This window comes from Tamandua tetradactyla, chromosome 14, assembly GCF_023851605.1.
Source record: "Tamandua tetradactyla isolate mTamTet1 chromosome 14, mTamTet1.pri, whole genome shotgun sequence".
Taxonomy (NCBI): domain Eukaryota; kingdom Metazoa; phylum Chordata; class Mammalia; order Pilosa; family Myrmecophagidae; genus Tamandua; species Tamandua tetradactyla.
The window spans coordinates 31,411,017-31,437,697 of NC_135340.1; the positions used below are offsets into that span (position 1 = coordinate 31,411,017).

Consider the following 26,681-nt stretch of genomic DNA (forward strand, 5'->3'; position numbering starts at 1 on the left):
ATTCTTACGCATTAAATAGATATCACCTTTTTAGTTAAGGTGTAGCAGAGAGACTGAAGGGAACTGCCTGAAAATATAGAGCTGTGTTCCAGTAGCCATGTTTCTCAAAGATGATTGTATAATGATATAGCTTTCACAATGTGACTGTGTGATTGTGAAAACCATGTGTCTGATGCTCCTTTTATCTACTTATCAACAGATTAGTGAAACATATGGATTAAAAATAAATAAATAATAAGGGGAACAAATGTTAAAATAAATTTTGTAGATTGAAATGCTAGTGATCAATGAGAGGGAGAGGTAAGGGGTATGGTAGGAATGAATTTTTTTTGTTTTATTTTTGTTTCTTTTTCTGAATTGATGCAAATGTTCTAAGAAATGATCATGATGATGAATATATAACTATGCGATCATATTGCAAGTTATTGATTATATATCAAGAATGAAAGGATCATATGGTAACAATGCTCATGTTTGTATGTTGTTACATTTAATAAATAAATTAATTAATTAATTTAGAAAAAAGACACTAAGGGTGCATGGGTGGTTAGTGGTAGAATGCTCGCCCCGCCCCCACAGCCTGCCCTCACCCCGGGCCAGCGCTCCGCCCCCTCCACCCGGACCTTAGATTCAGACCCGATGCTGCTCTCTCGGAGCCCTTCCTGCACGTCTCCAGTTTGGTCTTGGCAGAGCTCGGACTTCCACTCCATCCCTCCCGCTCCCGCCGCCAGAATCAAGGTTTTCGAGCCACAGCAGCTGTAGCGAGACCGCACAGGAGTTGGTGAGTAAGAATTCCCCGCTCGCCTCGGGGTCCCCCGGGCCTCCCGCTCCACCCGACCGGGAAGCGGCGCCCGCGGTCGGCGGGACTGAATCCAGGCTGTAAGGGCCACAGCCCCAGAGAGCCCAGGACCCTGAGGGTCTCCCGTTCCAGAACCTCCCACCTCAGAGGATGCCACGAGGTGTCCAGCTCTGGACAGCCCAGCCCGCCCCCTTCACTCCCTACCCTCCCAAAAGAGACACTCAGCAGCCCTGCCTGAGGGCCCACCCACCTCTCAGGCACCCCCTCTGTTCCTTTTCCCTCCTGTCATCGGAGCCCGACCTTTGCTCCCCTTCCTGCCGCTGTTTTGGGTCCCCGTACATACACACACACACACACACACACACACGCACACGCACACGCACACGCACACGCGCAATCTGCCGGCTTTCCGCAGATCAAGTCTCTGCTGCCACAGGTTTTCACCCTTTACCAGAATCATGGCACCGCCTCTGAAGGGCCAAGTGTGCGTGGTGACTGGTGCGTCCAGGGGCATCGGGCGCGGCATTGCCTTGCAGCTCTGCGAAGCAGGGGCCACCGTTTACATCACTGGCCGTCATCTGGACACGCTGCAGACCACTGCTCAGGAGGTGAGCCCTTGCTCTGGGACTGCCGCACAGAAACCACCGAGGAAGCCCTTCTCAGGTTCTCCCGTAATCCCTTACTAGAAATCGTAATATTCCTCAGCAAAACATGAATATCTACTCCAAGTGGGATAAACAAATACCACAATCAACTTTAGGTCGGGTCAGATTTCACCACCAAGTAAGCTTTATGAGCTTCAGGAATTTGGAATTAACAACTAAAGGATTGTAGACCTGTACATTCTTCTATTTCTAGGAACGACTTAATGAACTTTACATTTTCATTTGGAATCCAGACTTCCCTACTAGACTTCAGTTCAATAAATACGTGGGTACCTACAATTTGCTAGGCGCTGGGCAAAGCACTGAAGTTACTGAGATTAATGAAATATAATCTTTGCTCTTAAAAAGACAGAGTCCAACAGGAAGTCAGATGCAGAAATTGCTTATCTCCATGTCGTGTGATGAGAGAGGTGTGCACGTGAGTGAATGTGGAGATTCTGTGGGGAACACGATTGTCAGGGAAGGCATTTTGCAGGAGGTGGTTCTCAAACCGCGTCTCTAAAGTTAGGAAAGGCATTCTAGCAGAGGGACAGTGGTACACAGCGTGCATGTGGTGAATAATAAAAGCTAGAGCCTAAAAGTACAAGGCAAGCATGGGGATGAGATGCCTGAGAACTTTGACTTTATTCTCTGAGAGATGGGGATCCCATCAGAAGATTTTAAACAGATTTGCATCTTAGTTCAACACTGGCTGTGGTATGAAGAATTAATTTACAAGGTAGAAAGACTGGAGGACAGATGAGCAGGTAGGAGCCGTTGCAGTAATTAAGAGACTGTGATCCAAAGCACAGGTGGGGAGGACAGGGAGATTGTTCTAGAATAAGACAATGTGCTTTCTCTAAAGTTGGAGGATGGGGACACATTTGTAGAGGATGAGGCAGAACACGAAGTAGAAACAGTTCATGCTTAGTAACTGATTTCTCAGCTACCAAAGAGGACAGTTGATGGGATGAGGGTAAGAGGGCTGGGGTTGCAGAGGAGCTCGAAATGAGTGCCGAAGAGTAGGAGCTAAGGGCATGAGAGATCGAAATGACCAAGGATGAGGAAAAGGATCATTACTCGGTTCTTACGAGCTGGCTCCATGCCTTATCTGTCCCTGTCCTCCATGTGCAGGATACTGTGCGTTACACGTGGTTTATAAGCTTCAGTAAAAGTCTGTTGATGTGAAACACGAAATCCACCTTGCTGGTGGGTGGGGGCAAGGTGGGGGCCAAGAGGGAGGAGCCGCTCATTCCTGAAACACCAGAGACAGAGATTTGCTCACCAGGTTCCCTCAGCTGCTTGCCTTCTCAGCTCCCAAGTTCACTTTGGTTGGGGGGGTTGCCTTAGCACATATCTCCTGGGTCCCTCTTCAGGCGCAATCCCGTGGAGGCAGGTGTGTGCCTGTGGTATGTGATTCCAGTCGGGAGAGTGACGTGCAGAGCCTGTTCGAGCAGGTGCGTCGGGAGCAGAAGGGGCGTCTGGATGTGCTGGTCAACAATGCCTACGCTGGGGCCCAGGTACCCTTTGAACTCTGATCCCAGCCCCATGTTCCTGGCCCTACCCCTAAGCCCTGAGTCCTCATCCCCACTTCTCCTCTATTACCCAGCCCCTCACTCCTTCCTGCTTTAAGATCCTCAAATTCATCACCCTTCCTGTGTCTTCCAGGCAAACATCAAGAATAAGCAGAAGACATTCTGGGAATGCCCCGCCTCTATGTGGGACGATGTCAACAACGTGGGACTCAGGTAGGTGCTCCCCTTGCAAGGCCACTGTAGGAACCTGGGTCCCCTCACTCTCTCACCCAGGCGGGGGGCCAGACCTTTCCCCATTGGCCCTCTCCTTTCCTGAGCCTCCTTGCCCCTCCATCCCCTTCTCTTTTCTGTCCCATTTGCCCCACTTACCTCTGGAAAAGTTTCATTCAGGTGAGTCTGTACCTGGGAGTGTCACCTTTTGCCTTCTTTCTGTCAATACTTTTCACCTGAAGGAGCCCTTGGCCTCCGTCCTGCCTCACTCCCTGCCTATTCAAACGCACAACCAAGAAGGGAGACTTCCTCCCTGAGAGCTCCAACCCCCCACAAATAACACACCCCGTAGATAATCTGTACTTTCAAAGTGGTTAGAGGAAGAGATGGCTTTGTGTTGGACCAAGAGAAGGTTAATAAGAAAGAGTGAGTGCTCCCGCTCCTTAGCCGCCCCTTTCTTACTCCTGACCCACAGGCAAGGGCACTTCTGGGTCAGAGCCCGGAGTGCAGGGGCGTCTCGGCATTACGCAGAGAAGTGAGGTGGAAGCACAGCATTTAGAATTCACCCAGTAAATACGCACCAGCAGTGTCCCTGTTTTTTATTGTTGGAACGATGTTCCTCTCTCAGATTATTAAACTCTACTAGGTAGATATGATCAGCCACCTGTGGGACTAACCAAGAGATTATCTGCAAATACCTGATCAGAGCATTTGAGAACACCTACAGTTCCGATCCTGGGACTCTGGCAGCAAGCCCCTGAAAGCAGAACTAAAATGCCATTGTGACTTCTAAAGTGGGAAAAGGACTAGAATGCAATCGTGGTTTCTAAAGTGGAAGAAAGTTTGTGAGGTCAGAGGGAGGCGGTCAGCTCAGAGACATGAACGGAAAACCGAAACGCTGGAAGTAGGCAGTGCCTCTGTCCATCAGCCTCAAAGAGAGGAGCCTTCCACACCCTTCTCCCCTGCTGGTCAGGGTTTTGCAGCAGTGAGGGAGACACCAGACCTGGAGGGTGGGCGCTGGGCCGCGGTGACAGCAAAGTTCACTTTGTGAGCTTCTCGGCAGCACATCAGCACCTTCCTTCCCTCTTCACATACGAACACACACACACACATGCACGCACACACACATGCACACATGCATGCACATGCACGCATGTGCACACGTACACGCGCACACTCATGCACACACACATTTACTGTGTCCTTCCTCTGCATTACTTGAACTGGCCTTTCCTTTTCGAACTAAAACTCTCTCGACTTGTTTCCATTTATAGGGTCCTAAAATGTTCCTCATGGCAAAATGTTTTTTCTGGTTATAATATATAGGTGTAGGAGGTTTTTTTTAATTGCTGAAAAAAAGTTGAAGACCGTGATGAATCTTGTTCTCTTCACTACCACCCTCTTACCCTCCTCTGAAATAGCTACTGTGAGTGGTTTCCTAGTCATCCTTTCATATTGTCCACATATATATCTCTAATTCTTTTTAATACTTCCAAAATTATCCGTTGGAAGGATGTACCATAATTTATCTAATTTCTTAATTGTGGCAATTGAGTTGTATCCTTTTTCCCCCAATAAAGTAACGCTGCCCTGGAGGCCCTTTAAATGTGAGCAGGTATTTCTACAGAACAACCCCCAGTAGTAGGATTTCTAGGTCACAGCATATATACTTCTTAAAGATGTAATAAATAGTATCAAATTGCGCTCTAAAAAGACCCCCACAATTTATAATCCCAAGTCCGTGAAGGAAAGTATCAGTTTCCCTGTGTCCTTAACCTAACGGGACAATTTCTGCTCCTCAGATAGGCTAAAAATATCTCAAGATTGTTTTAATTCATGCTTCTTTAGAATGATTAGTGAAGTTGAGCTTCCTTTGTTTTCCACTGGTTTATTGCCTCTTTCTTTTTTGTGTGATTTGTTGTTTGTGTTATTTGGTTATTCTTTTTTACATTGATTTGTAACAGGTTTCTATGGAAGAGTTTATTTGTTTTGCGAGTAATTTCCCAGTTTATTACTCATTTTTTCATGCATACACCCCACCTCTCTCTGTGTATGTACATAAATGTGTATATATATATATATATATATGTGCTTTACTTTTAAAAAGTCAAATCCGTTGATCTTTTCTTTTATTGTTTCTATCTTCTTGCGCTGCTAAGAAAGGCCTTCCCCACCCCAAGTTTATTAACACATTCACCCATGTTTTCTTCTCTTTTAGCACTCTAGTACTTTCATGATTTCTTTTATTCTTTTTAATTCAACTGTGAGAGACTTGGGAATTCATTTTGAAATAATAAATAAAATAAGGAACTAATGCCACACACGACTGCCCAATCATCTTGAATCATTTATTGAATGATCCATCTCTCCCCACTGATTAGAAAATATGTTTAATTCTTATTTACAATTTGATCTAACTATTGACTATTTTCATTTTATTAATTTACCTGCCTATTGTTATACCTGTATTGCGTTCTTTTAACTGTGGTCCATTTTATTACAGGGTGAGGATGCACAACGCCCTCACCCACCACACATTCCTCTTCTTTTTATAAGATTTTCAAGGCTAATCTCATATGTTTATCCTTCTCATTGAGCCTTAGTTTATTTAGTCACTTCCTGCAAAAAGCCTTATGGACATACAGATTTAAGATTTAATTGCCGTGTATGGATTAATTTGAATAGAACAATGTAAATGTACATTGATTCTTCTTGTCTGTGACCATATTATGCCTGTACTTGTTCTTTATATTGGGCAGAAATTTTATATATTTTTTCCGTGTAAACCCTGTATGTTTCTGAAGTCTTTCCCCTGAGGTATCTGTGATTGTGACTGCCCTTTATTCTTCCATTCCGTCTTCGAAAGATGATTGCTCCTCATCTCGCGGTGGTTGATTTTTAACCGTTTTCCTTCTCATTTGGCGGCTCGAGTCTGATTTCCCAGGTCTGCAGCCTTCCCTCTGCTGATGGCAACTGCTAGAGGGCAGAGGAAGCTGCCAAAGGGCCGCAGCCCCCAAACAAACGCCAAAGGCAGTTCATGCCTTCTTCTCCGTCCCACCTCCAGAGGCCACTACTTGTGCTCAGTCTATGGGGCACGGCTGATGGTCCCAGCTGGCCGTGGGCTCATCGTGGTCATCTCCTCCGTTGGCGGGCTGCAGTACTTCTTCAATGTTGCCTATGGCGTGGGCAAAGCTGCGGTGAGCACCCAGTGGCATGGGGGTCGGGAAGGGGTGCAGGACCATGATGATATCTGTGACTCAGGAGGTGAGTTCCCAGTGGTCAGAATGGTAAAGCCAGCTGACGCTCATCTCTCCCTCTGCCTCTCCATGGACAGTTGCTTTGTTTGGTTCTCAAGGGGCCCCTCATTATACTGGGGAAGAAGGGCAGGTGGGACTGGGAACGGCTGGGGGCCGGAGCATACCCCAGCGGAGCAGGGAAGGTGTGGAGGTGACACTGCCAGAGGACCTGGTTGTCACCCTGCCTTCTGTCCCTCCACAGTGTGACAGGCTGGCTGTTGACTGTGCCCACGAGCTACGACGCCACGGGGTCAGCTATGTGTCTCTGTGGCCAGGGGTCGTGCAGACAGAACGGTTGAAGGAGTTTATGACAAAGGAAGAGTCTTCTGAGGATCCCCAAATTAAGCAGGTTGGCAAGGGAAGGGTGAGGGAGGCAGGGGACTCATCTTCTCCATCCCCAACAAGACCATGACAGCAGTAGCTGCTCCCACCTACTGAGTCCCTGAGCACTGTTCACACGTGATTTCCTATAATCCTGCAGGGGAAATATCATCTCCATTTTACACATGGAGAAAATGAAACTCGGCAAGGTTAAGAAACGTGTTCATGTGGCATAAATGGAAAGGCTCCCTAGGGAAGTAGAAAGGCTGACAGGCTTCAAAGCCCTTCCTTTAAAACACGCACATTGAGCTGCTAACCTCGAAGGTCCAGGCCCTGGTTGGCACCATCAGATACTTCTCCTCAGGGAGCCAGTGAGGCCTGGCACGGGGGTGCCAGGCTCGTCCGAGTGTGAGGAGCAGCTCTGGTGATCTTCTAAGTCACTGGTTCCCGCAGGTAGAGCCACGAGGGCCTTTCTCTCCTCCTGGAGTAGGTGAGAGGGAAAAGGGACTGGGCAGTGCGCTTGGATATTGACTCTTCACTTTCCTGCCCCTGTGTTTCAGTTCAGATCACTTTTCTCATCCGGGGAAACCCCAGAAGTTAGTGGCAAATGTGTCGTCGCTTTGGCAACAGGTGAAGTATTGGGGGCAGCTGGCCATAAGAAAGGGATGCTATCAAGTCTGTGGCAGTCAGTGCTGGGCCCTGGTTTGAGAGGTTGTCAAGTAGGAAGAAGCCCTTCTTTCCTCTCACTTCTAAAGGCCCAGAGAGTAGGATTCCTACTGTGATGTTTGGGAGCCTTAGGAAGTGGCTAAGTGTGGCCAGGGGTCAGAAGCCCAGGTACCTTCCTAGGACCAGAGAAACAATTCTCCTGAGCTCCTGAATCTGTCCCAAATGTTGCCATTCTGTGCTACTCCTAAGCCATCTCCAGCTATACATGTGTCCACAGACCCTAATATCCTGAGCCTGAGTGGAAAGGTGCTGCCGTCTTGTGACCTTGCTCGACGTTATGGCTTTCGGGATGTGGATGGTAAGAGCTCCAGCAGCCCAGACCTGACTCTCTTCCTTCTGTTCACTGCTCACTCCTTCTCCCTCACTCTCTCCCTGTTTCTTCCTTCCTCCACCCCACTCAGTTTCTTTGGCCAAGGTTGAGATGTCCAAGGAATTGGAAACAAGGGTTGAATCCTCCTCTCCTTGTTGTCCCCAGGCCGACCTGTCCAAGACTTTCTGTCTTTGAGCACCGTCCTTTCCACCACCTCCAGGCTGGGCTGGCTGTCCTCATACGTGCCTGGCTTCCTCCGTATGCCCAAGTGGATTATGACCCTTTATACCAGCAAGTTCTAACCCTCCTTGCCTGACGGTACCACTCTGCTTCTCTCCCCAGATGGGCCGGGAGTAGTTTGGCCTATCTCAGTGGAATTGGTGACCTTTCTCACCTACCCAGACCCTTGATTAGAAAAGAAGGTTCTGTTGTGTGTCCGTACTGAGTTTTAGCGGCTTTTATAGGCCGTTCCTTGTACCTTGGTTTTTCTCATCCCTGCATTTTACTTTTTGCCTCTGTAATAACAATACCCAACGGGCTAATAAAGGCCTCATTTCTCCTTTAACATGTTTTTTTGGGTTTTTCTTTATTTTTTATTTTGAAAGAGTTTCAAGCTTATAGGACAATTGGAAAAATGAGACAAATCCCATACAGTGAACTCCAACAAACTGCCACCCTACCCCAGATACCCAAACCAGCCAGTTTTAATATTTTACTACCTTTGCCATATCATTCTATCATCTATTATCGATCTATGTATCTATCTGTCTCCTGAACATTTCAGAGCAGGCTGCACACATATCCTTGAGCACATAAAACCTCCCTGTGTATTCACTTATGTCATCACCTTAAGTGCTATTACCAATTTCAAGAAATTTAAAATTAATAGAAAGCCTACATTCTATATTCCAATTTTTTCTTCTGTCCCTATACTATCCTTGTGAAAATTTTCACCTCTTTTCTTAACCACCATCCAGTATCATACATTGCATTTAATTGTCATTCTCCCTTTAGTTTATTTTTCTTTCTTTTTTTAATTGTGGAAACATATAAACAACATAAATCTTCCCATCCCCACGTGTCCTAAGCACACCATTTAGTAGGATGAATCACATTCATGATGTTGCAGTACCCCCACCACCATCCCTTACTAGAACTTTCCCTTCACCCAAACAGAAACTCTGCACTCATTTTACATTAACTCCCAATTGCCCCTGCCCCCACCCCTGGTAACCTGTACTCGACTTTCTGACTCTGAGTTTGCATATTCACTAATATTTTCTTTGTGGTTATCACAGGGATTAAATTTGACCTCCTAAATCTGTAACAGTCCAGTTTGCTTTGAGAATGAACTATGTTCCTCCACCCCTTCATCCCCTCAGCTTTATGTACTTCTGGTTGCCAAGTACATAGTTATATATTATGAATCCAAAGCCATTGATTTATCATTACATTTTATGCATTTGATTTTTAGAACCTTTAGGAAATAAAAAGTGGACTTATAAACCAAAATACAATAGCCACAGGTAGTTTTATTTACCCATATCATTATCTTTACTAGAGATCTTATTTCTTTATGTGGCTTCCTTCATTGGTCTAATATCCTTTCCTTTCAACCTGCAGAATTCCCTTTAGTATTTCTTGTAGGGCCAATCTAGTGGTGGCAGAGTCTCTTAGTTCTTTTTTATCTGGAAATGTCTTAATTCCCCCATCATTTTTGGAAGACAGTTTTGTTGGATATCAAATTCTTGGTTGGCAATTTTTGGCTGTCACCACTGCTTTCTTACCTCCATGTTTTCTAATGAGAAGTTGACACTTAATCTTATTAAGGTTCCCTTGTGGCACATTGCTTCTCTCTTTGCAGCTTTTAGAATTCTCTCTTTGGCATTCAGTAGTTTGATTATAACATGTTTAGGTGCAGATTTATTTGGGTTTATCTTGTATAGAATTCATTGACCACCTTGGGTGTGCATAGTAATGTCTTTCATTAAATTTGAGAAGCTTTCAGCCATTATTTATTGGATATTCTCTCTCTCTCTCTCTCTCTCTCTCTCTCTCTCTCTCTCTCTCTCTCTCTCCTGGGATAGCCCCAATGCGTCTATCAGTATGCTTGATTGTGTCCCACAGTTTCCTCAGGCTCTGTTCACTTTTCTTCATTCTTCCTTCTTTCTCTTCCTCAGACTGGAGGATTTCAATTGTTCTATCTTCAAGTTCACTGGTTCTTTCTTCTGCCAGCCCCAATCTGCTGTAGAACCCTTCTAGAGAGTTTTTAACTTCTGATGCTGGGTCTTCAACTCTGTTTGGTTCCGAAGTTTCCATCTCTCTATTCATATTTTCTTTGTGTTCATCTATCAATTTCCTTTAGTTCTTTGTCTATATTTTCCTATAGCTTTTTTGAACATAATTAAGTTCTTTTTTTTTTTAAGTCTTTATCTGGAACGTCCCAGGTTCAGTCCTCCTCAATGCTGGTTTCTAATGTTTTAATCTTCTCTTTTGCCTGGGACATTGCTTCCTGTTACTTTGTATGTTTTGTAATCTTTTGTTGAAATCTGGACATTTTGATATTTTAATTTAATTTGATATTCTAGTGTTGTCACTGGAATTTAGATTCTGAGGCACTGTTCCTTAAGCTTGTATCCAGCTACTGCTTTTGGCAGGTTTCCCTTGGATACCAGGAGCTAACCAAAAAAAAAAAAAAAAAAAAAAAAAGGAGGTGTGGTAGTTAGATTCAGTTGTCAACTTGGCCAGGTGAAGACACCTAGTTCTGTTGCTGTGGACATGAGCCAATGGTACGTGAACCTCATCTGTTGCTGATTACATCTGCAGTTGGCTAGAAGGCGTGCTTGCTGCAATGAATGATGTTTGACTTAATTGGCTGGTGCTTAAATGAGAGAGCTCAACGTATTACAGCCCAAATAGCTCAGCAAACCTCATCTCAGCCCTCGTAGCTCAGCTCAGACCTTTGGGGATGCAGAAAGAAATCACCCCGGGGAAAGTTGTTGGAACCCAGAGGTCTGGAGAGAAGGCCAGTAAAGATCACCCAGTGCCTTCCCACGTAAGAAAGAACTTCAGTTGAAAGTTAGTTCTGAAGAACTAACAAAATAAATCCCCTTTTATTAAAAGCCAACCTGTCTCTGGTGTGTTGCATTCTGGCAGCTAGCAATCTAGAACAGGAGGAGAAGAAGAAAACACCTTTCCTAATTTTTGCAGCTTAACCTCTGGGAGTGTTCTCCTTCAGGGTTTATCCAGACAATGAGTTGAAAGAATAGCTCCAGGCCAAAGGTTAGGGGCCTCCTAGAAATTCTCCCCATTTGCATGGCTATAGATGACCCCTCTTCCCTGAGAAACAGGTTCCTCAGGATCTAGGCACTGCACCATATTCTGTAGAGCCAGCAATCCCTTGCAGCCACTTGCATGCAGCCACTTGACTTCTCTCCCACATTGTTTTGTAGGAGAGCTCTGTGAGCCACCTTCCAGTCATAGGGCAAGTTCTGGGACAGCGAGTCCCTCAAACCACCACCAGATAGATTGGGCCAGACAGATAAGCTCCCAGAATGTATAGGAAGGTTATCCTGCTGCATCTGGAACCACGTCCAGGGATCCACACTGGGAGCATGGACTGGCTCCAAGCTGGTGAGGGGTAGGGTTGGGGGTGGGGGGCAACCAGGGTGCCAAAATATCCTATTGCCCTTTATTTTTTTTTTACGGCAGTGCTTTATTACACACATAATTATTTTTCTGTGCTAGGTGAAAATTAATGAAACGATGGTGAGCTGGGTTTAAGCCACACAGAGAAAGGGCTGGTTCATCTATGAACCCTTCTGCCACTGTTTATACCATTGCCTTTAACTTGATTGTTTCCATTTCTAATAACTTGCATAGTACTTGTTCAAGTCCTTTCCCTTCATTGTCTCATTTTACTCTCACAACAGCCCTGTGAGTTCTGTAGAGCAATTAGCGTTATCCCCATTTTTTGCAGACACGAGCACTGAAGATCATGAGGCTAGTTTGTGGAAACGTAGGGAATAGAAACCAGGTTTCCTAGTTCCCCAGCTCATGTTTTCTTATTTAGATTATGTTGCTGTGCATGACCAGGGAGCAGAATGAAGTGAGCAGTGAGCCACAGCTTTGGTTCAGGCTATGCCTATGAACCAAGATCTCTAAAAGTTAGAATAAAGTTAAGAAAGCATGCCTGCCTAAACCTTGGCAACACTCAGTCGCTCTGAACAGTTCAGCACCAAGCTTCCTGTGGACACTCAGGCTATACTGGCTTTAGTTGAAATTAGTTTCTGCATGCTCAGTTATTACTGATATCTACATATTAGCTTTAAATGACCTAGTGCTTTTAAAGAGCTTCTTCATTCGGTGCCCACCTGTTAACTGCAGTCCTTTCACTGCTTTCTGGAGCTTTGAGAAAGATGGTTCTGCCAGTTCTTGCTAGTTTTTCAAAGGTTCTATGGGAGGATGGAGCCCTGAAGCTTATAACTCTGCCTTGATCAGGGCCATCAATGTATTGTGCGTGTTGGTTCTGTGCTCAGCAAAATGATGAGTACCTGGAAGAAAGATTCAAAATTGTACAAAATTTTCAGGTTCTCTAGAGGCTCCATCCCTAGACAAGAAGGCCCCTTTCCTCTGCCCTTGTTTGTGTTTTCCTCTTAGAGCTGCTCATCTCAAGGGCATCTAAGCTTTGGCTTCAGGGCCTATTTCCCTCGCCTCAGCTGGGAGCAGGGTCCCTCCACAGCCAGGGGCAGGAGCCCATCCCGGTCTCACCCCTTTTTCCTGCCTCTCACCTCACCATCTCTTCAGGAATGCCTGCTGTTTTCGAGCTGGGCCTGATCTCTGGGTGAGGCACAGTCCAGCCAGGGCAGATTCCCAGGTGTTTATGAATTCCTGGAATTTGGGAGGAAGGGAATGCTGAAATCCAAGTGAGAGGCAGAAGAGGAAGAACAGCTGATGGCACTGCCACGCCCCTCTCCTTCCTCTCTGGATGAGCACCATCGGACTGTCTTTCTGCAGAACTGACACAGGAGCCTTTTAGAGCGGCCTTTTGTGCTCAGTGGGTTCTCCCAGCCTGAGGCAAATCCTGAGGGTTGTTGTTTCAAGGAGGAGCCCAGGACCTCTGATGGAGCCTTTCCGACAGCAGCCTTAATGCCCATCCAAGGTTATGGGGTGCTGCGTCAAATCACAGGGGTAGGGGACAGCCATTCTGCTAAATCTAAAGGAAGAGAGCTGAGTCTTCCAAGGTTACCCATAGCATCTGCTGTAGCTGTGGCCTCCTTGTGGCTCCCCTTTTACTGTCCAGTGGTCTGCTGCAGCCAGCTCACCGGTTGTCAGAGCTGGTGATGCACTTCCCTTCCAATTGCTTCACTCAGGGACTCCATGCTGGTTGCCTGAAATCAGCCATGATGACCGTATATATATCACAGAAATCAACAAATGTTACCAAAAAGTGCTCTTTTAAAGATCCGGCTTATCAGTATATGACAGGTCTAGAACCCTTGAAACTCTATACTTAAGCTCCACCATCACTCATGTACCCAGTTGAGGTCACTATGATCAGACTTCCTTACCACCATCCCATCCCCTTTCATTCACCACCCTGAAGGCCTATTATTCATTGAAGATGGTGGAGGGCAGAGGTAGCTTATTATGTATTTTAATAACAAGGAGAAGGGTCCCCCCTATGTGGGAACATGACATCCATGGGTGAAAGTCTTCCCGGCACTGTGGGACGTGACTCCCAGGTATGAACCTGGCCCTGCCACCATGGGATCAACAATGACTTCCTGACCGAAAGGGAGAAAAGAAATATAACAAAATAAAGTATAAGTGGCTAAGAGAGTTCAAATAGAGCTGAGAAGCTATTCTGGGGGATAATCTTATGCGAGCTTCAGCTAGATATTACTAATTACCACTGTCTGCCAAACCCCAACCAAAACCATTCCTGTTAACCCTAAAGAACACCTAGGGCTCTGTCTGAGATTCTACAGAAATTTCACCCTCTGAGATTACTTGCCAGAAATCTACACCCTCTAGATGGGTTCTGTTCTTGTTTGCAAGTGACTGGAATGTGATATACCAGAAACGGAACAACTTTTAAAGAGGGGAATTTATTAAGTTGCAAATTTACATGTTCTAAGGCTATGACACCAACTAGTTCCATCCCCCATCACATATTATCAACACTCCTTCCCAACAAGAAAAAAGTTAGGATGGGCACAGTACCAATATCCCTAAAAATTCGGAGAAGGAGGAAAGGAGTGGGAGAAGTTATAACAGAGAAGACAGGATTTAACAAATTAGTATGACTGTTGAATCATATTGATATTTCTTTTAGTCTCCATTGTCTTGGAGCAGCTAAAAGGAAAAACCTAAAACTGTGGAACTGTAACCCATACCAAACTCTGAAATCCGTTCTATAACTAATGGTTACACTATAATTTGAAATTTCTGGTTTTCTTTTGTATATATGTTATATTTCACAATTTAAAATCTTAAAAAAAAAAAAATCCAAGGAGAAGGGGACTCAAGATCTCATCCAGCCTTCGACAGCCACCACTAAGACCCATCATTGAAACTCATCTCTGTGGTGATGTCATTGTCTCCTGAAGATCACCAAATATCATGGAAAGAGAATATGGGCTTCAAAGTCAGACTAGCCTGTGAACAAATCCGGACTCTACTACCTTGGGAATTAAATAACATGTAAAGCAAAGCATCGAGCAATATAGACCCACTGAAGCTGTCAGCTCATTTTCTTAACAAATATTTGAGAGCCTGCTCTGCACCCAGGCACCACTCTTGGCTACGGAAATAGAACAAAGAACAAGACAGACTGGCCCCAGACACAAAGGTTTTCACTTCAGCCTTGGGAGACCTTTGAAGTCATCTCGACTTTCCATTTGTTGAAGGAAATAAGTGAACTGGGAGTCACATCACGGGGAACTGGTCCTCAGCCCTAGTATCCCAAGACACTGGAAGGAGCCTTAGACAAGATTCCATCAATATTTTATAAGCTAAGCAGTAGAGGTAGAAGAAATTAGGGGTCTGAGGGGCCCAAGACTGGAGAGTCTTCGAGAGTTTGGGGAAACAATATTCATTCAAAAATCATTTATCTTACACTAACTCTCTGTCTCTCACCATGCTAGTCACCAGGGAAGAATAGTTAAATGTGTGAGATGGATGCTATCATAAAGAATATAGAGAATACAGGAGGAAGCAACCCACTTCAATAGAGAATTGAGAAAGTAGGTGACATTGACCAGAGACTTAAGAATAGAGGTGGGAATACTTATAAGAAAATGGGGCCTAGATTGTAAGCTCCTGTAGCAGTTACATTTAGTCCGGAGTGGTAATTGTTATTTCTCGATTTTGAGAGGCTGTTTTATATATGTATAACCTAGTATTGAGAGATAAGAACAAAGCTAAACAGCTCAGGTTTGAGGTAATTCAGAACACAGGGGTAAGAGAGTCATTGTCTATATTTTAGAACCTCATCTACTCTTGGAAATCAAAAGAAGAAAGGTTTATATGTCCAGAACCTAAATTTTCTGTAGCACATAATCTAACTCAACTTGTCTGGATAGATCATGTAAACAAACGCAGGGAGCCAAGAATAAGAATGAGGACTGTTTATCCCGCATACCTTAATGTAATGCCTGGATACATCCCAGAGTATATTTAAAAAGATCATCAAAAACAAATTGGCAAAGTCCCTTGAGGGATGGGAGAAAAAAAGGGAGAACTAAACTTTACCACCAGGGAAACGCCTGATTCTGTGTCAAACATTAGGGACACCCAAATCGATAGAAGGAAGCCCTTGATCTTGAGGCTTGCTCTTGCGAAGCAGAGCAAGAGAAGCCTAGCCTACCTATAGATATGTCTAAGAGTTACTTCCAGAACAACACTTTCGTTGCTCAGATGTGGACTCTCTCTCTAAGCCCACCTCTCCAAGTGAAATCTTTGCCCTCCCCCTTGCATGGGACATGATTTCCAAGAGTGAAAGTCTCCCTGGTGGCATGGGAGATGACTCCCAAGGATGAGTCTGGCCCTGGTACCATGGGATCAACAATGCCATCCTGACCAAAAAGGGGAAAAGAAGTATAATAACGTATCAGTGGCTGAGAGAGTTCAAATAAAGTCAAGAGGCTACTCTGGAGGTCACTCTTATGTAAACTTAAGTTGGACATTGCTACGTATCATATCTTGCCAAACCCCAACCAAAACCATTCCTGCCAATCCTAAAGAACACCTAGTGCAATAAGATCCTACAAAGGTTCCATGCACTAGGATAATTTTCCAGAAACCTACAATCTTCAGATGGGTCCCTGGACCAGATAAGCCCTGAAACCTAGAGGCCCCAGCCTCTCCAGAACATCAGCTAGTTTCACCCCCCTATCTTATATTATCAACAGCCCCTTCCAATATGAAAAGGTTAAAATGGGCATAGCCTAAATACCCCTAAAGAATGAGAGAAAGATCAAAATTTATGGTGGAGTTAAACAGAGAAGGTAGAATTTAACAAATGAGTATGATTGCTGAATCATTATATACATATTTCTGTTAGTGTCCAATATCTAAGAGCAGCTAGAAGTAAAAACCTAATATTGTGGCATTGTAACCCATACCAAACTCTGAAATCTGTTCAAAGTTAACAGATTTTAACTTTGTTAACTCTGAACTAATTGTTGCAATGTGCTTTGAAATTTATTGCTTTTTTGTATACATGTTATTTTTCACAAAAAAGAAAACACGACTATGATTTTTTTCAGAACTGGACAAACATAAGGTTTATGATACTTCTGTGATGGTTTGAAGTTATGTACCCAGAAAAGTTCATGTTCTTAAAGCTATTCCATTCCTGCAGGTGTAGACATAGCATGGGTAGCACCCATGATTAGGTTAAGTTGAGGCATGTCCCCGGTGGCTCTTACTCCTCTTACTGGAGTCTTTTATAAGAGGAAGAAAGACAGAGAAAAACAACTCATAGAAGCTTAGAAAGAAAGCTACAGATGGAGAAGCCAGAAGCTGAAAACAGGGTACCATCTTTATGGTGCCTTAATTTCAACATTTTCATGGCCTTAGAACTGTGAGTTTGTAAGTAAGTAAATACCCATTGTAAAAAAAGAAAAAAAAAAAAAAACCAACAAACCCATCTCTGGTATATTGCATTTTGGCAACTTTAGCAAACTAAAACAACTTCCTTTACTATGTGAAAGTTACATTATATAGATTAGGTGGAAATACCTAAAGTGCTCCCTGACCATAACTGATACTCAATAAAGATTCCCCAGTTTAATAAAAAAGCAAAGAAAAGAATGGAGCTGGGAGGTGCGAGATTTAATTATATATATTTTTTAATTAAAAAAAGATACTAAGGATGCATGTGTGGACAGCACAATACTACCTAACTGTAGTACAATAATGTAAGTTCCCTTTGGCGAATGGCAAGAAAGGGGGAAAATTCAACTTTCCCATGTGGAGAATCTCTCATAGTCTCACAAACCGTGGGGACAATCAAAGCAATAGACTGAGCCCTCAATCCTGGGAGTTGTTCATATGAAACCTAATCCCACAAAAGATAGGCTAAGTCTATTTAAAATTAGGCTTAAGAGTCACACCCAGAGAACCCCTTTTGTTGCTAAGATGTCGCCTCGCTCTCTTAGCCTACACAACAAGCAAACTCACTGCCCTCCTCCTCTCTGCTTGGGACATGACTCCCAGAGGTGTGGACCTTCCTGGCAATGTGAGGCAGAAATACTAGAATGAGCTGGGACTCAACACCAAGGGATTGAGAAAACCATCTCGACCAAAAGGGGGAAGAGAAAAATAAGACAAAATAAAGTGTCAATGGCTCAGAGATTTGTAAACAGAGTCGAGAGGTTATCCTGGAGGTTATTCTTACACATTAAGTAGGTATCACCTTGTTAGTCAAGATGTAATGGAGATGGAGAGGGGCCAAGATGATGGCTTAGCAATGTGCACATTTTAGTTTGTCCTCCATAACAACTACTAAATCACCAGAAACAGTACAGAACAGCTCCTGGAGCCACGATAGTGACCAGACACACAGCATACCCCAGTATGGACCAGCTGGACCGGCTGCGAGTATCCGGAACCGTGAATTCCCCAAGCTGCAGCAGTCGGTGCCCAGCGCCCCTCCCCCACAGGCGGCTTCCCAGAGGGAAACGAAAGACACTCTCACAGTAGCAGGGACTGAGTCCAATCAAACACCAATTGTGGCATTAATAAACAAATTCTGTCTACTAAAAATAGTCCCCCAGCTCAGGCGAAACTGGTCAAGGCGGAGGTCGCTTATTGGGCTAACCGAAAAAGAGGAAGGGGGATGAAACGGAAGTTTTTGGGGCTGTTTCTATGGAGGCTTGGCTGCCTCTGGATTCAGCGGTGGGACTACTCGGGCTGCAACTGCCCCAGGAATAGGCAGAAACGGACAGCTTTCAGGGCTGTCTCCCGCCTGTTCCCCAGGGGAGGGGTGAAGCCCAGCTTAGGTGGAATCCCTCTCTCAAGGAATTCAGGCCCCAGGGCTTGGCAATTTGAAGCCATTAAAACCAGCCTACAACCTCTCCTCTGTCTCCACCACGCCCCCAGCAGGGAGAGCCTTCCAAAGTTAAAGGATCCACAACATCTTTTGCTGGTGGGACCCGCAGGCAGACAAGCACCACATACTGGGAAGGATAAGAAAAACAGAGCCCAGAGGCTTCACAGGAAAGTCTTTCAACCTTCTGGGTCTCACCCTCAGGGAAAACTGACGCAGGTGACTTCTTCCCTGGATAGGAGGCCACGTTAGTCCGGGAAAACCCGACTCGAGTCTGTAATACCTATGTAGACCCTCCTAAGGGTGGGGACGGAAAAGGCACCTTGCAAGCAGGACAAGAAATAAGAAAACAAGAACTGAAAAATTACCCTCTGTTAAACAAAACTTAAGCTAGAGGCCCAGAAAAAGCTGAACTGAAGGTCAAAGAACAGACAGACAACAAACACATTTAGCAAGAAAACCCTAGGTAAGAAAGTGAAAGCAATCTCCAGAATAAACTAATTAAGGTAATTAAATGTCTAGATACCAGCAAAACAAAAACAAAAACAAAAAAAAAAACAAATCACACCAGGAAAATTGAGATATGGCCCAGTCAAAGGAACAAACCAATAGTTCAAATGAGATACAGGAGCTGAAACAATTAATTCAGAATATATGAACAGAAATGGAAAACCTCATCAAAAATCAAATCAATGAATTGAGGGAGGACATGAAGAAGGCAAGGAATGAACAAAAAGAAGAAATGGAAAGTCTGAAAAAAACAAATCACAGAACTTATGGAAATGAAAGATACAGTAGAAGAGATGAAAAAAACAATGGAAACCTACAATGGTAGATTTCAAGAGACAGAGGTTAGAATTAGTGAACTGGAGGGTGGAACATCTGAAATCCAAAAAGAAACGGAAACTATAGGGAAAAGAATGGAAAAATATGAGCAGAGACTCAGGGAATTGAATGATAATATGAAGCGCACAAATATATGTGTTGTGAGTGTCCCAGATGGAGAAGAGAAGGGAAAACGAAGAGAAAAACTAATAGAAGAAATTATCACTGAAAATTTCCCAACTCTTATGAAAGACTTAAAATTACAGATCCAAGAAGTGCAGCGCACCCCAAAGAGAATAGATCCAAGTAGACATTCTCCAAGACACTTACTAGTCAGAATGTCAGAGGTCAAAGAGAAAGAGGATCTTGAAAGCAGCAATGGAAAGCAATCCATCACATACAAGGGAAACCCAATAAGACTATGTGTTGATTTCTCAGCAGAAACCATGGAGGCAAGAAGACAGTGGGAAGATATATTTAAATTACTAAAAGAGAAAAACTGCCAACCAAGAATTCTATACCCAGCAAAATTGTCCTTCAAAAATGAGGGAGAAATCAAAACATTTTCAGACAAAAAGTCACTGAGAGAATTTGTGACCAAGAGACCAGCTCTGCAAGAAATACTAAAGGGAGCACTAGAGACTGATATGAAAAGACAGAAGAGAGAGGTGTGGAGAAGAGTGTAGAAAGAAGGAAAATTAGATATGACATATAAAATACAAAAGGTAAAATGGTAGAGGAAAGTACTACCCAAACAGTAATAACACTAAATGTTAATGGATTGAACTCCCCAATCAAAAGACATAGACTGGCAGAATGGATTAAAAAACAGGATCCTTCTATATGCTGTCTACAGGAAACACATCTTAGACCCAAAGATAAACATAGGTTGAAAGTGAAAGGTTGAGAAAAGATATTTCATGCAAATAACAACCAGAAAAGAGCAGGAGTAGCTATACTAATATCCAACAAATTAGACTTCAAATTTAAAACAGTTAAAAGAGACAAAGAAGGATACTATGTACTAATAAAAGGAACAGTTCAACAAGAAGACATAACAATCATAAATATTTATGCACCGATCCAGAATGCCCCAAAATACGTAAGGCAAACACTGAAAAGGGAAATAGACTCATATACCATAATAGTTGGAGACTTCAATTCCCCACTCTCATCAATGGACAAAACATCTAGACAGAGGATCAATAAAGAAACAGAGAAGTTGAATATTACAATAAATGAGCTAGACTTAACTGACATTTATAGAACATTACACCCCACAACAGTAGGATACACCTTTTTCTCAAGTGCTCATGGATCATTCTCAAAGATAGACCATATGCTGGGTCACAAAGCAAGTCTCAACAAATTTAAAAAGATTGAAATCATACACAACACTTTCTCAGATCATAAAGGAATGAAGTTGGAAATCAATAATAGGCAGAGCACCAGAAAATTCACTAATACGTGGAGGCTCAACAACACACTCTTAAACAACGAGTGGGTCAAGGAAGAAATTGCAAGAGAAATCAGTAAATATCTCGAGGCGAATGAAAATGAAAACACAACATATCAAAACTTATGGGATGCAGCAAAGGCAGTGCTAAGAGGAAAATTTATTGCCCTAAATACCTATATCAAAAAAGAAGAAAGGGCAAAAATTCGGGAATTAACTGTCCACTTGGAAGAACTGAAGAAAGAACAGCAAACTAACCCCAAAGCAAGCAAAAAGAAAGAAATAATAAAGATTAGAGCAGAAATAAATGAAATTGAGAGCACGAAAACAATTGAGAAAATCAGTAAAACCAGCAGTTGTTTCTATGAGAAAATCAACAAGATTGATGGGCCCTTAGCAAGATTGACAAAAAGAAGAAGAGAGAGGACGCAAATAAATAAGATCAGAAAAGGAAGAGGAGACATAACCGCTGACCTCACAGAAATAAAGGAGGTAATAACAGGATACTATGAACAACTTTATGCTGATAAATACAACAATGTAGATGAAATGGACAACTTCCTAGAAAGGCATGAACAACCAACTTTGACTCAAGAAGAAATAGATGACCTCAACAAACCAATCACAAGCCAAGAAATTGAATCAGTCATTAAAAAGCTTCCCAAAAAGAAAAGTCCAGGACCAGATGGCTTCATATGTGAATTCTACCAAGCATTCCAGAAAGAATTAGTACCAACCCTGCTCAAACTCTTCAAAAAAATTGAAGTGGAGGGAAAGCTACCTAATTCATTCTATGAAGCCAACATCACCCTCATACCAAAACCAAGCAAAGATATTAAAAAAAAAAAAAGAAAACTACAGACCAATCTCTCTAATAAATATAGATGCAAAAATCCTCAACAAAATTCTAGCAAATCGAATCCAGCAACACATTAAAAGAATTATACATCATGACCAAGTAGGATTCATCCCAGGTATGCAAGGATGGTTCAACAGAAGAAAATCCATTAATGTAATACACCATATCAACAAATCAAAGAAGAAAAATCACATGATCATCTCAACTGATGCGGAGAAGGCATTTGACAAGATTCAACATCCTTTCCTGTTGAAAACACTTCAAAGGATAGGAATACAAGGGAACTTCCTTAAAATGATAAAGGGAATATATGAAAAACCCACAGCTAATATCATCCTCAATGAGGAAAAACTGAAAGCTTTCCCCCTAAGATCAGGAACAGGACAAGGATGTCCATTATCACCACTGTTATTCAACATCATGTTGGAAGTTCTAGCCAGAGCAATTAGACAAGAAAAAGAAATAGAAGACATCAACATTGGAAAGGAAGAAGTAAAACCATCACTGTTTGCAGATGATATGATACTATATGTCAAAAACCCTGAAAAATCCACAGCAAAACTACTAGAGCTAATGAACAAGTACAGCAAAGTGGCAGGTTACAAGATCAACATTAAAAAATCTGTAGTGTTTCTATACACTAGTAATGAACAATCTGAGGGGGAAATCAAGAAACAAATTCCATTTACAATGCAACTAAAACAATAAAATACTTAGGAATAAATTTAACTAAAGATTCAAAAGACCTATCCAAAGAAAACTACAAGAAACTGTTAAAAGAAATCACAGAAGACCTAAATAGATGGAAGGGCATACCATGTTCATGGATTGGAAGACTAAATATAGTTAAGATATCAATTCTACCTAAATTGATTTACAGATTCAACGCAATACCAATCAAAATCCCAACAGCATACTTTTCAGAAATAGAAAAACCAATAAGCAAATTTATCTGGAAGGGCAGGGTGCCCCGAATTGCTAAAAGTATCTTGAGGAAAAAAAACGAAGCTGGAGGTCTCACGCTGCCTGACTTTAAGGCATATTATGAAGCCACATTGGTCAAAACAGCATGGTACTGGCATAAAGATAGATATATTGACCAATGGAATCAAATAGAGTGCTCAGATATAGACCTTCTCGTCTATGGACATTTGATCTTTGATAAGGCAGTCAAGCCAACTCATGTGGGACAGAACAGTCTCTTCAATAAATGGTTCCTAGAGAACTGGATATCCATATGCAAAAGAATGAAAGAGGACCCGTATCTCACATCCTATACAAAAGTTAACTCAAAATGGATCAAAGATCTAAACATTAGGTCTAAGACCATAAAACAGTTAGAGGAAAATGTAGGGAGAGATCTTATGAATCTTATAATTGGAAGCGGTTTTATGGACCTTACACCCAAAGCAAGAGCACTGAAGAAAGAAAGAAAGAAATGAGAACACCTCAAAATTAAACACTTTTGTGCATCAAAGAACTTCATCAAGAAAGTAAAAGGACAGCCTACACAATGGGAGACAATAGTTGGAAATGACATATCAGATAAAGATCTAGTATCCAGAATTTATAAAGTGATTGTTCAACTTAACAACAAAAAGACAGCCAATTCAATTACAAAGTGGGAAAAAGACTTGAACAGACACCTCTCAGAAGAGGAAATACAAATGACCAAAAGGCACATGAAGAGATGCTCAACGTCCCTGGCCATTAGAGATATGCAAATCAAAACCACAATGAGATATCATCTCACACCCACCAGAATGGCCATTATCAACAAAACAGAAAATGACAAGTGCTGGAGAGGATGTGGAGGAAGAGGCACACCTCTCCACTGTTGGTGGGAATGTCAAATGGTGCAACCACTGTGGAAGGCAGTTTGGCGGTTCCTCAAAAAGCTGAATATAGAATTGCCGTACGACCCAGCAATACCATTGCTAGGTATCTACTCAGAGGACTTAAGGGCAAAGACACAAGTGGACACTTGCACACCAATGTTTATAGCAGCATTATTCACAATTGCAAAGAGATGGAAACAGCCAAAATGTCCATCAACAGACGAGTGGCTAAACAAACTGTGGTATATACATACGATGGAATATTATGCAGCTTTAAGACAGAATAACATGGATGGACCTTGATGTAACAACATGGGTGGACCTTGAGAACATTATGCTGAGTGAGACTAGCCAAAAACTAAAGGACAAATACTGTATGGTCTCACTGATATGAACTGACATTAGTGAATAAACTTGGAATATTCTGTTCGTAACAGAGACCATCAGGAGATAGAAATAGGGTAAGATATTGGGTAAGTGGAGCTGAAGGGATACAGACTGTGCAACAGGACTGGATACAAAAACTCAGAAATGGACAGCACAATACTACCTAACTGTAATACAATTATGTTAATGCACTGAATGAAGCTGCATGTGAGAATGATACAGAGAGGAGGGTTGGGGACATAAATGAAATCAGAAAGAAAGATGTTAAAGATTGAGATGGTATAATCTAGGAATGGCTGGAGTGTATAATAATAGTGAAATGTACAATGTACAAATTTTTAAAATGTTTTTGCATGAGGAAGAACAAAGGAATGTCATTATTGCAGGGTGCTGAAAATAGATGGTAATTCATATTTTATAATGTCACCTTATGTGTGAGACTAAAGCAAAAAATGTTTATTTGTTACAAAATTTGTATTTTGACTAGTGCATTTCCTAATATAACTTATGTAGATAGTTTGATTGAACACCATAAGTACTTGGAATCTCAGGTAGGACATGAGATTTTGTTGGTTTGTCCAGAGTGATGCCCCAGTGAATCCCAGAGTGATTCGATCAGTGAGTGGGAAAGTATTTGCAAAACCCCCTTCAGGGAATGGTGAGAATGGGGAGAAATTCAACTTCCCCAAGTTGAATTCTTGATATTCTCACAAGCAGTGTGGACAACCAAAGCTATAGGCTATGCCCCCAGTCTTGGGGGTTGTTCATATGAAACTTAACCCTGCAAAGGATAGGTCAAGTCTACTTAAAATTTAGGCCTAAGAGTCACCCCCAAGAGAGCCTCTTTTGTTGCTCAGATGTGGCCTCTCTCTCCAGCCAACACGATGAGCAGTCTCACCACCCTCCCCCTCTCTATGTGGGACATGACTCCCAGGAGTGTGGACCTTCCTGGCAACATGGGACAGAAATCCTAGAATGAGCTGAGACTCAGCATCAAGGGATTGGGAAAAACCTTAGAATGAGCTGAGCCTCAGCATCAAAGGATTGAGAAAAACCCTAGAATGAGCTGAGCCTCAGCATCAAAGGATTGAGAAAAACCCTAGAATGAGCTGAGACTTAATCAAGGGATTGAGAAAACTTTCTGGACCAAAAGGGGGAAGAGTGAAATAAGTCAAAATGTCAATGACTGAGAGATTCCAAACAGAGTGGAGAGGTTATCCTGGAGGTTATTCTAATGCATTAAGTAGATATCATCTTGTTATTCAAGATGTAATTGAGAGGCTGGAGGAAACTGCCTGAAAATGTAGAGCTGTGTTCCAGTAGCCATGTTTCTTGATGATGATTGTACAATGATATAGCTTTCACAATGCAACTGTGTGAGTGTGAAAACCTTGTGTCTGATGCTCCTTTTGTCTACCTTGTCAACAGACATGTAGAACATATGGAATAAAAATAAATAATAGGGGGAACAAATGCTAAAATAAATTTAGTTTGAAATTCTAGTGATCAATGAAAATGAGAGACAAGGGGTATGGTAGGTATAATCTTCTTTTTTATTCCTTTCCTGTGCTCGTTTTATTTCTTTTTCTATTGTCTTTTTATTTCTTTTTCTGAATTAATGCAAATGTTCTAAGAAATGATAAACATGCAACTAAGTGATGATATTGTGAATTACTGATTACATTTGTTGATTTTTTGGTTTCTTAATTTTTTTAATTAATAAATAATTTTTAATTGAAAAAATTGCTAGAAGAAATAAAAAAAGATCTAAATAATCCATGTTCTTGGATTGGAAGACTAAACATAGTTAAGATGTCAATTCTATCCAAATTGATTTATAGATTCAGTGCAATACCAATTAAAATCCTAAAAACTTACTTTTCAGAAATAAAAAACCCAATAACCAAATTTACTTGGAAGAGCAGTGTGCCCAAAATAGCTAAAAATATCTTAAGAGGAATAAAGTGAGATGTTTCATACTACCTGACTTTAAAGCATATTACAAAGCTACAGTGGTCCAAACAGCATGATACGGGCATAAAGATAGATATACTGAATGATAGAATCTAACTGAGTGTTCAGAAATAGACCCTCTACAGACAATTGGTATTTGATAAGGCAGTCAAATCAACTGGGACAGAGCAGCCTCTTCAGTAAATGACACTTGGAGAACTGGATATCCATAGCCAAAAGAATGAATGAGGATCCCTATCCCACATTGCATACAAAAACTAACTCAAAATGGATCAAAGAACTAAACATTACAGCTAAGACCATAAAACATTTGTAAGAAAATGTAAGGAAACATCTTAAAGATCTGTGACAGGAGGTGGTTTACTAGACCTTACACCTAAACCACAAGCAATGAAAGAAGAAATAAATAAATGGGATCTCCTCAAAATTGAACACCTTTGTGCATCAAAGGCCTTTGTCAGGAAAGTAAAAAGGCAACCTATGCAGTAGGAGACAATATTTGGAAACCACTATTTCATATCAGATAAGGGTTTAATATCCAGAATATATAAAGAGATACTACAACTCAACAACAAAAAGATAATCCAATTTAAAAGTGGGCAAAAAACATGGACAGACACTTTTCCAAAGAGGAAAAACAAATGGCTTGAAAACATGAAAATATGCTCAACCTCACTGGCTATTAGAGAAATGCAAATAAAATCCACAATGAGATATTATCTCACACCTACTAGAATGGTCATTATAAAAACACATGCACACATACACACACACACACACACACAAACCCAGAAAACTACAAGTGTGAAGAGGATGTGGAGAAATAGATACATTTATTCACTATTAGTGAGAACATAGAATGGGGCAACTGCTCTGGAAGGCAGTTTGGCAGTTCTTCGGGAAGCTATGTATGGAATTGCCATATGATGCAGCAATTCCATTACCA

At 42.2% G+C, this 26,681-nt stretch overlaps 1 protein-coding gene across 2 annotated transcripts; it reads left to right on the forward strand.

Annotated features, from left to right (window-relative positions):
• Nucleotides 1–617: 617 nt before the first annotated feature.
• Nucleotides 618–8,399, forward strand: LOC143654879 (dehydrogenase/reductase SDR family member 1-like). Of its 2 annotated transcripts, none has more exons than XM_077126520.1 (9): nt 618–781; nt 1,236–1,407; nt 2,820–2,963; nt 3,112–3,191; nt 6,253–6,385; nt 6,687–6,833; nt 7,366–7,435; nt 7,749–7,829; nt 8,007–8,399. In XM_077126520.1, the coding sequence occupies exons 2-9, from the start codon at nt 1,258–1,260 to the stop codon at nt 8,141–8,143; spliced, it is 942 nt and encodes a 313-aa protein (XP_076982635.1). In that variant the 5' UTR covers nt 618–781; nt 1,236–1,257; the 3' UTR covers nt 8,144–8,399. The 2 variants fall into 2 exon arrangements, with proteins under 2 accessions (XP_076982635.1, XP_076982634.1); XM_077126519.1 differs by having other exon boundaries at nt 1,254–1,407.
• Nucleotides 8,400–26,681: the final 18,282 nt, after the last annotated feature.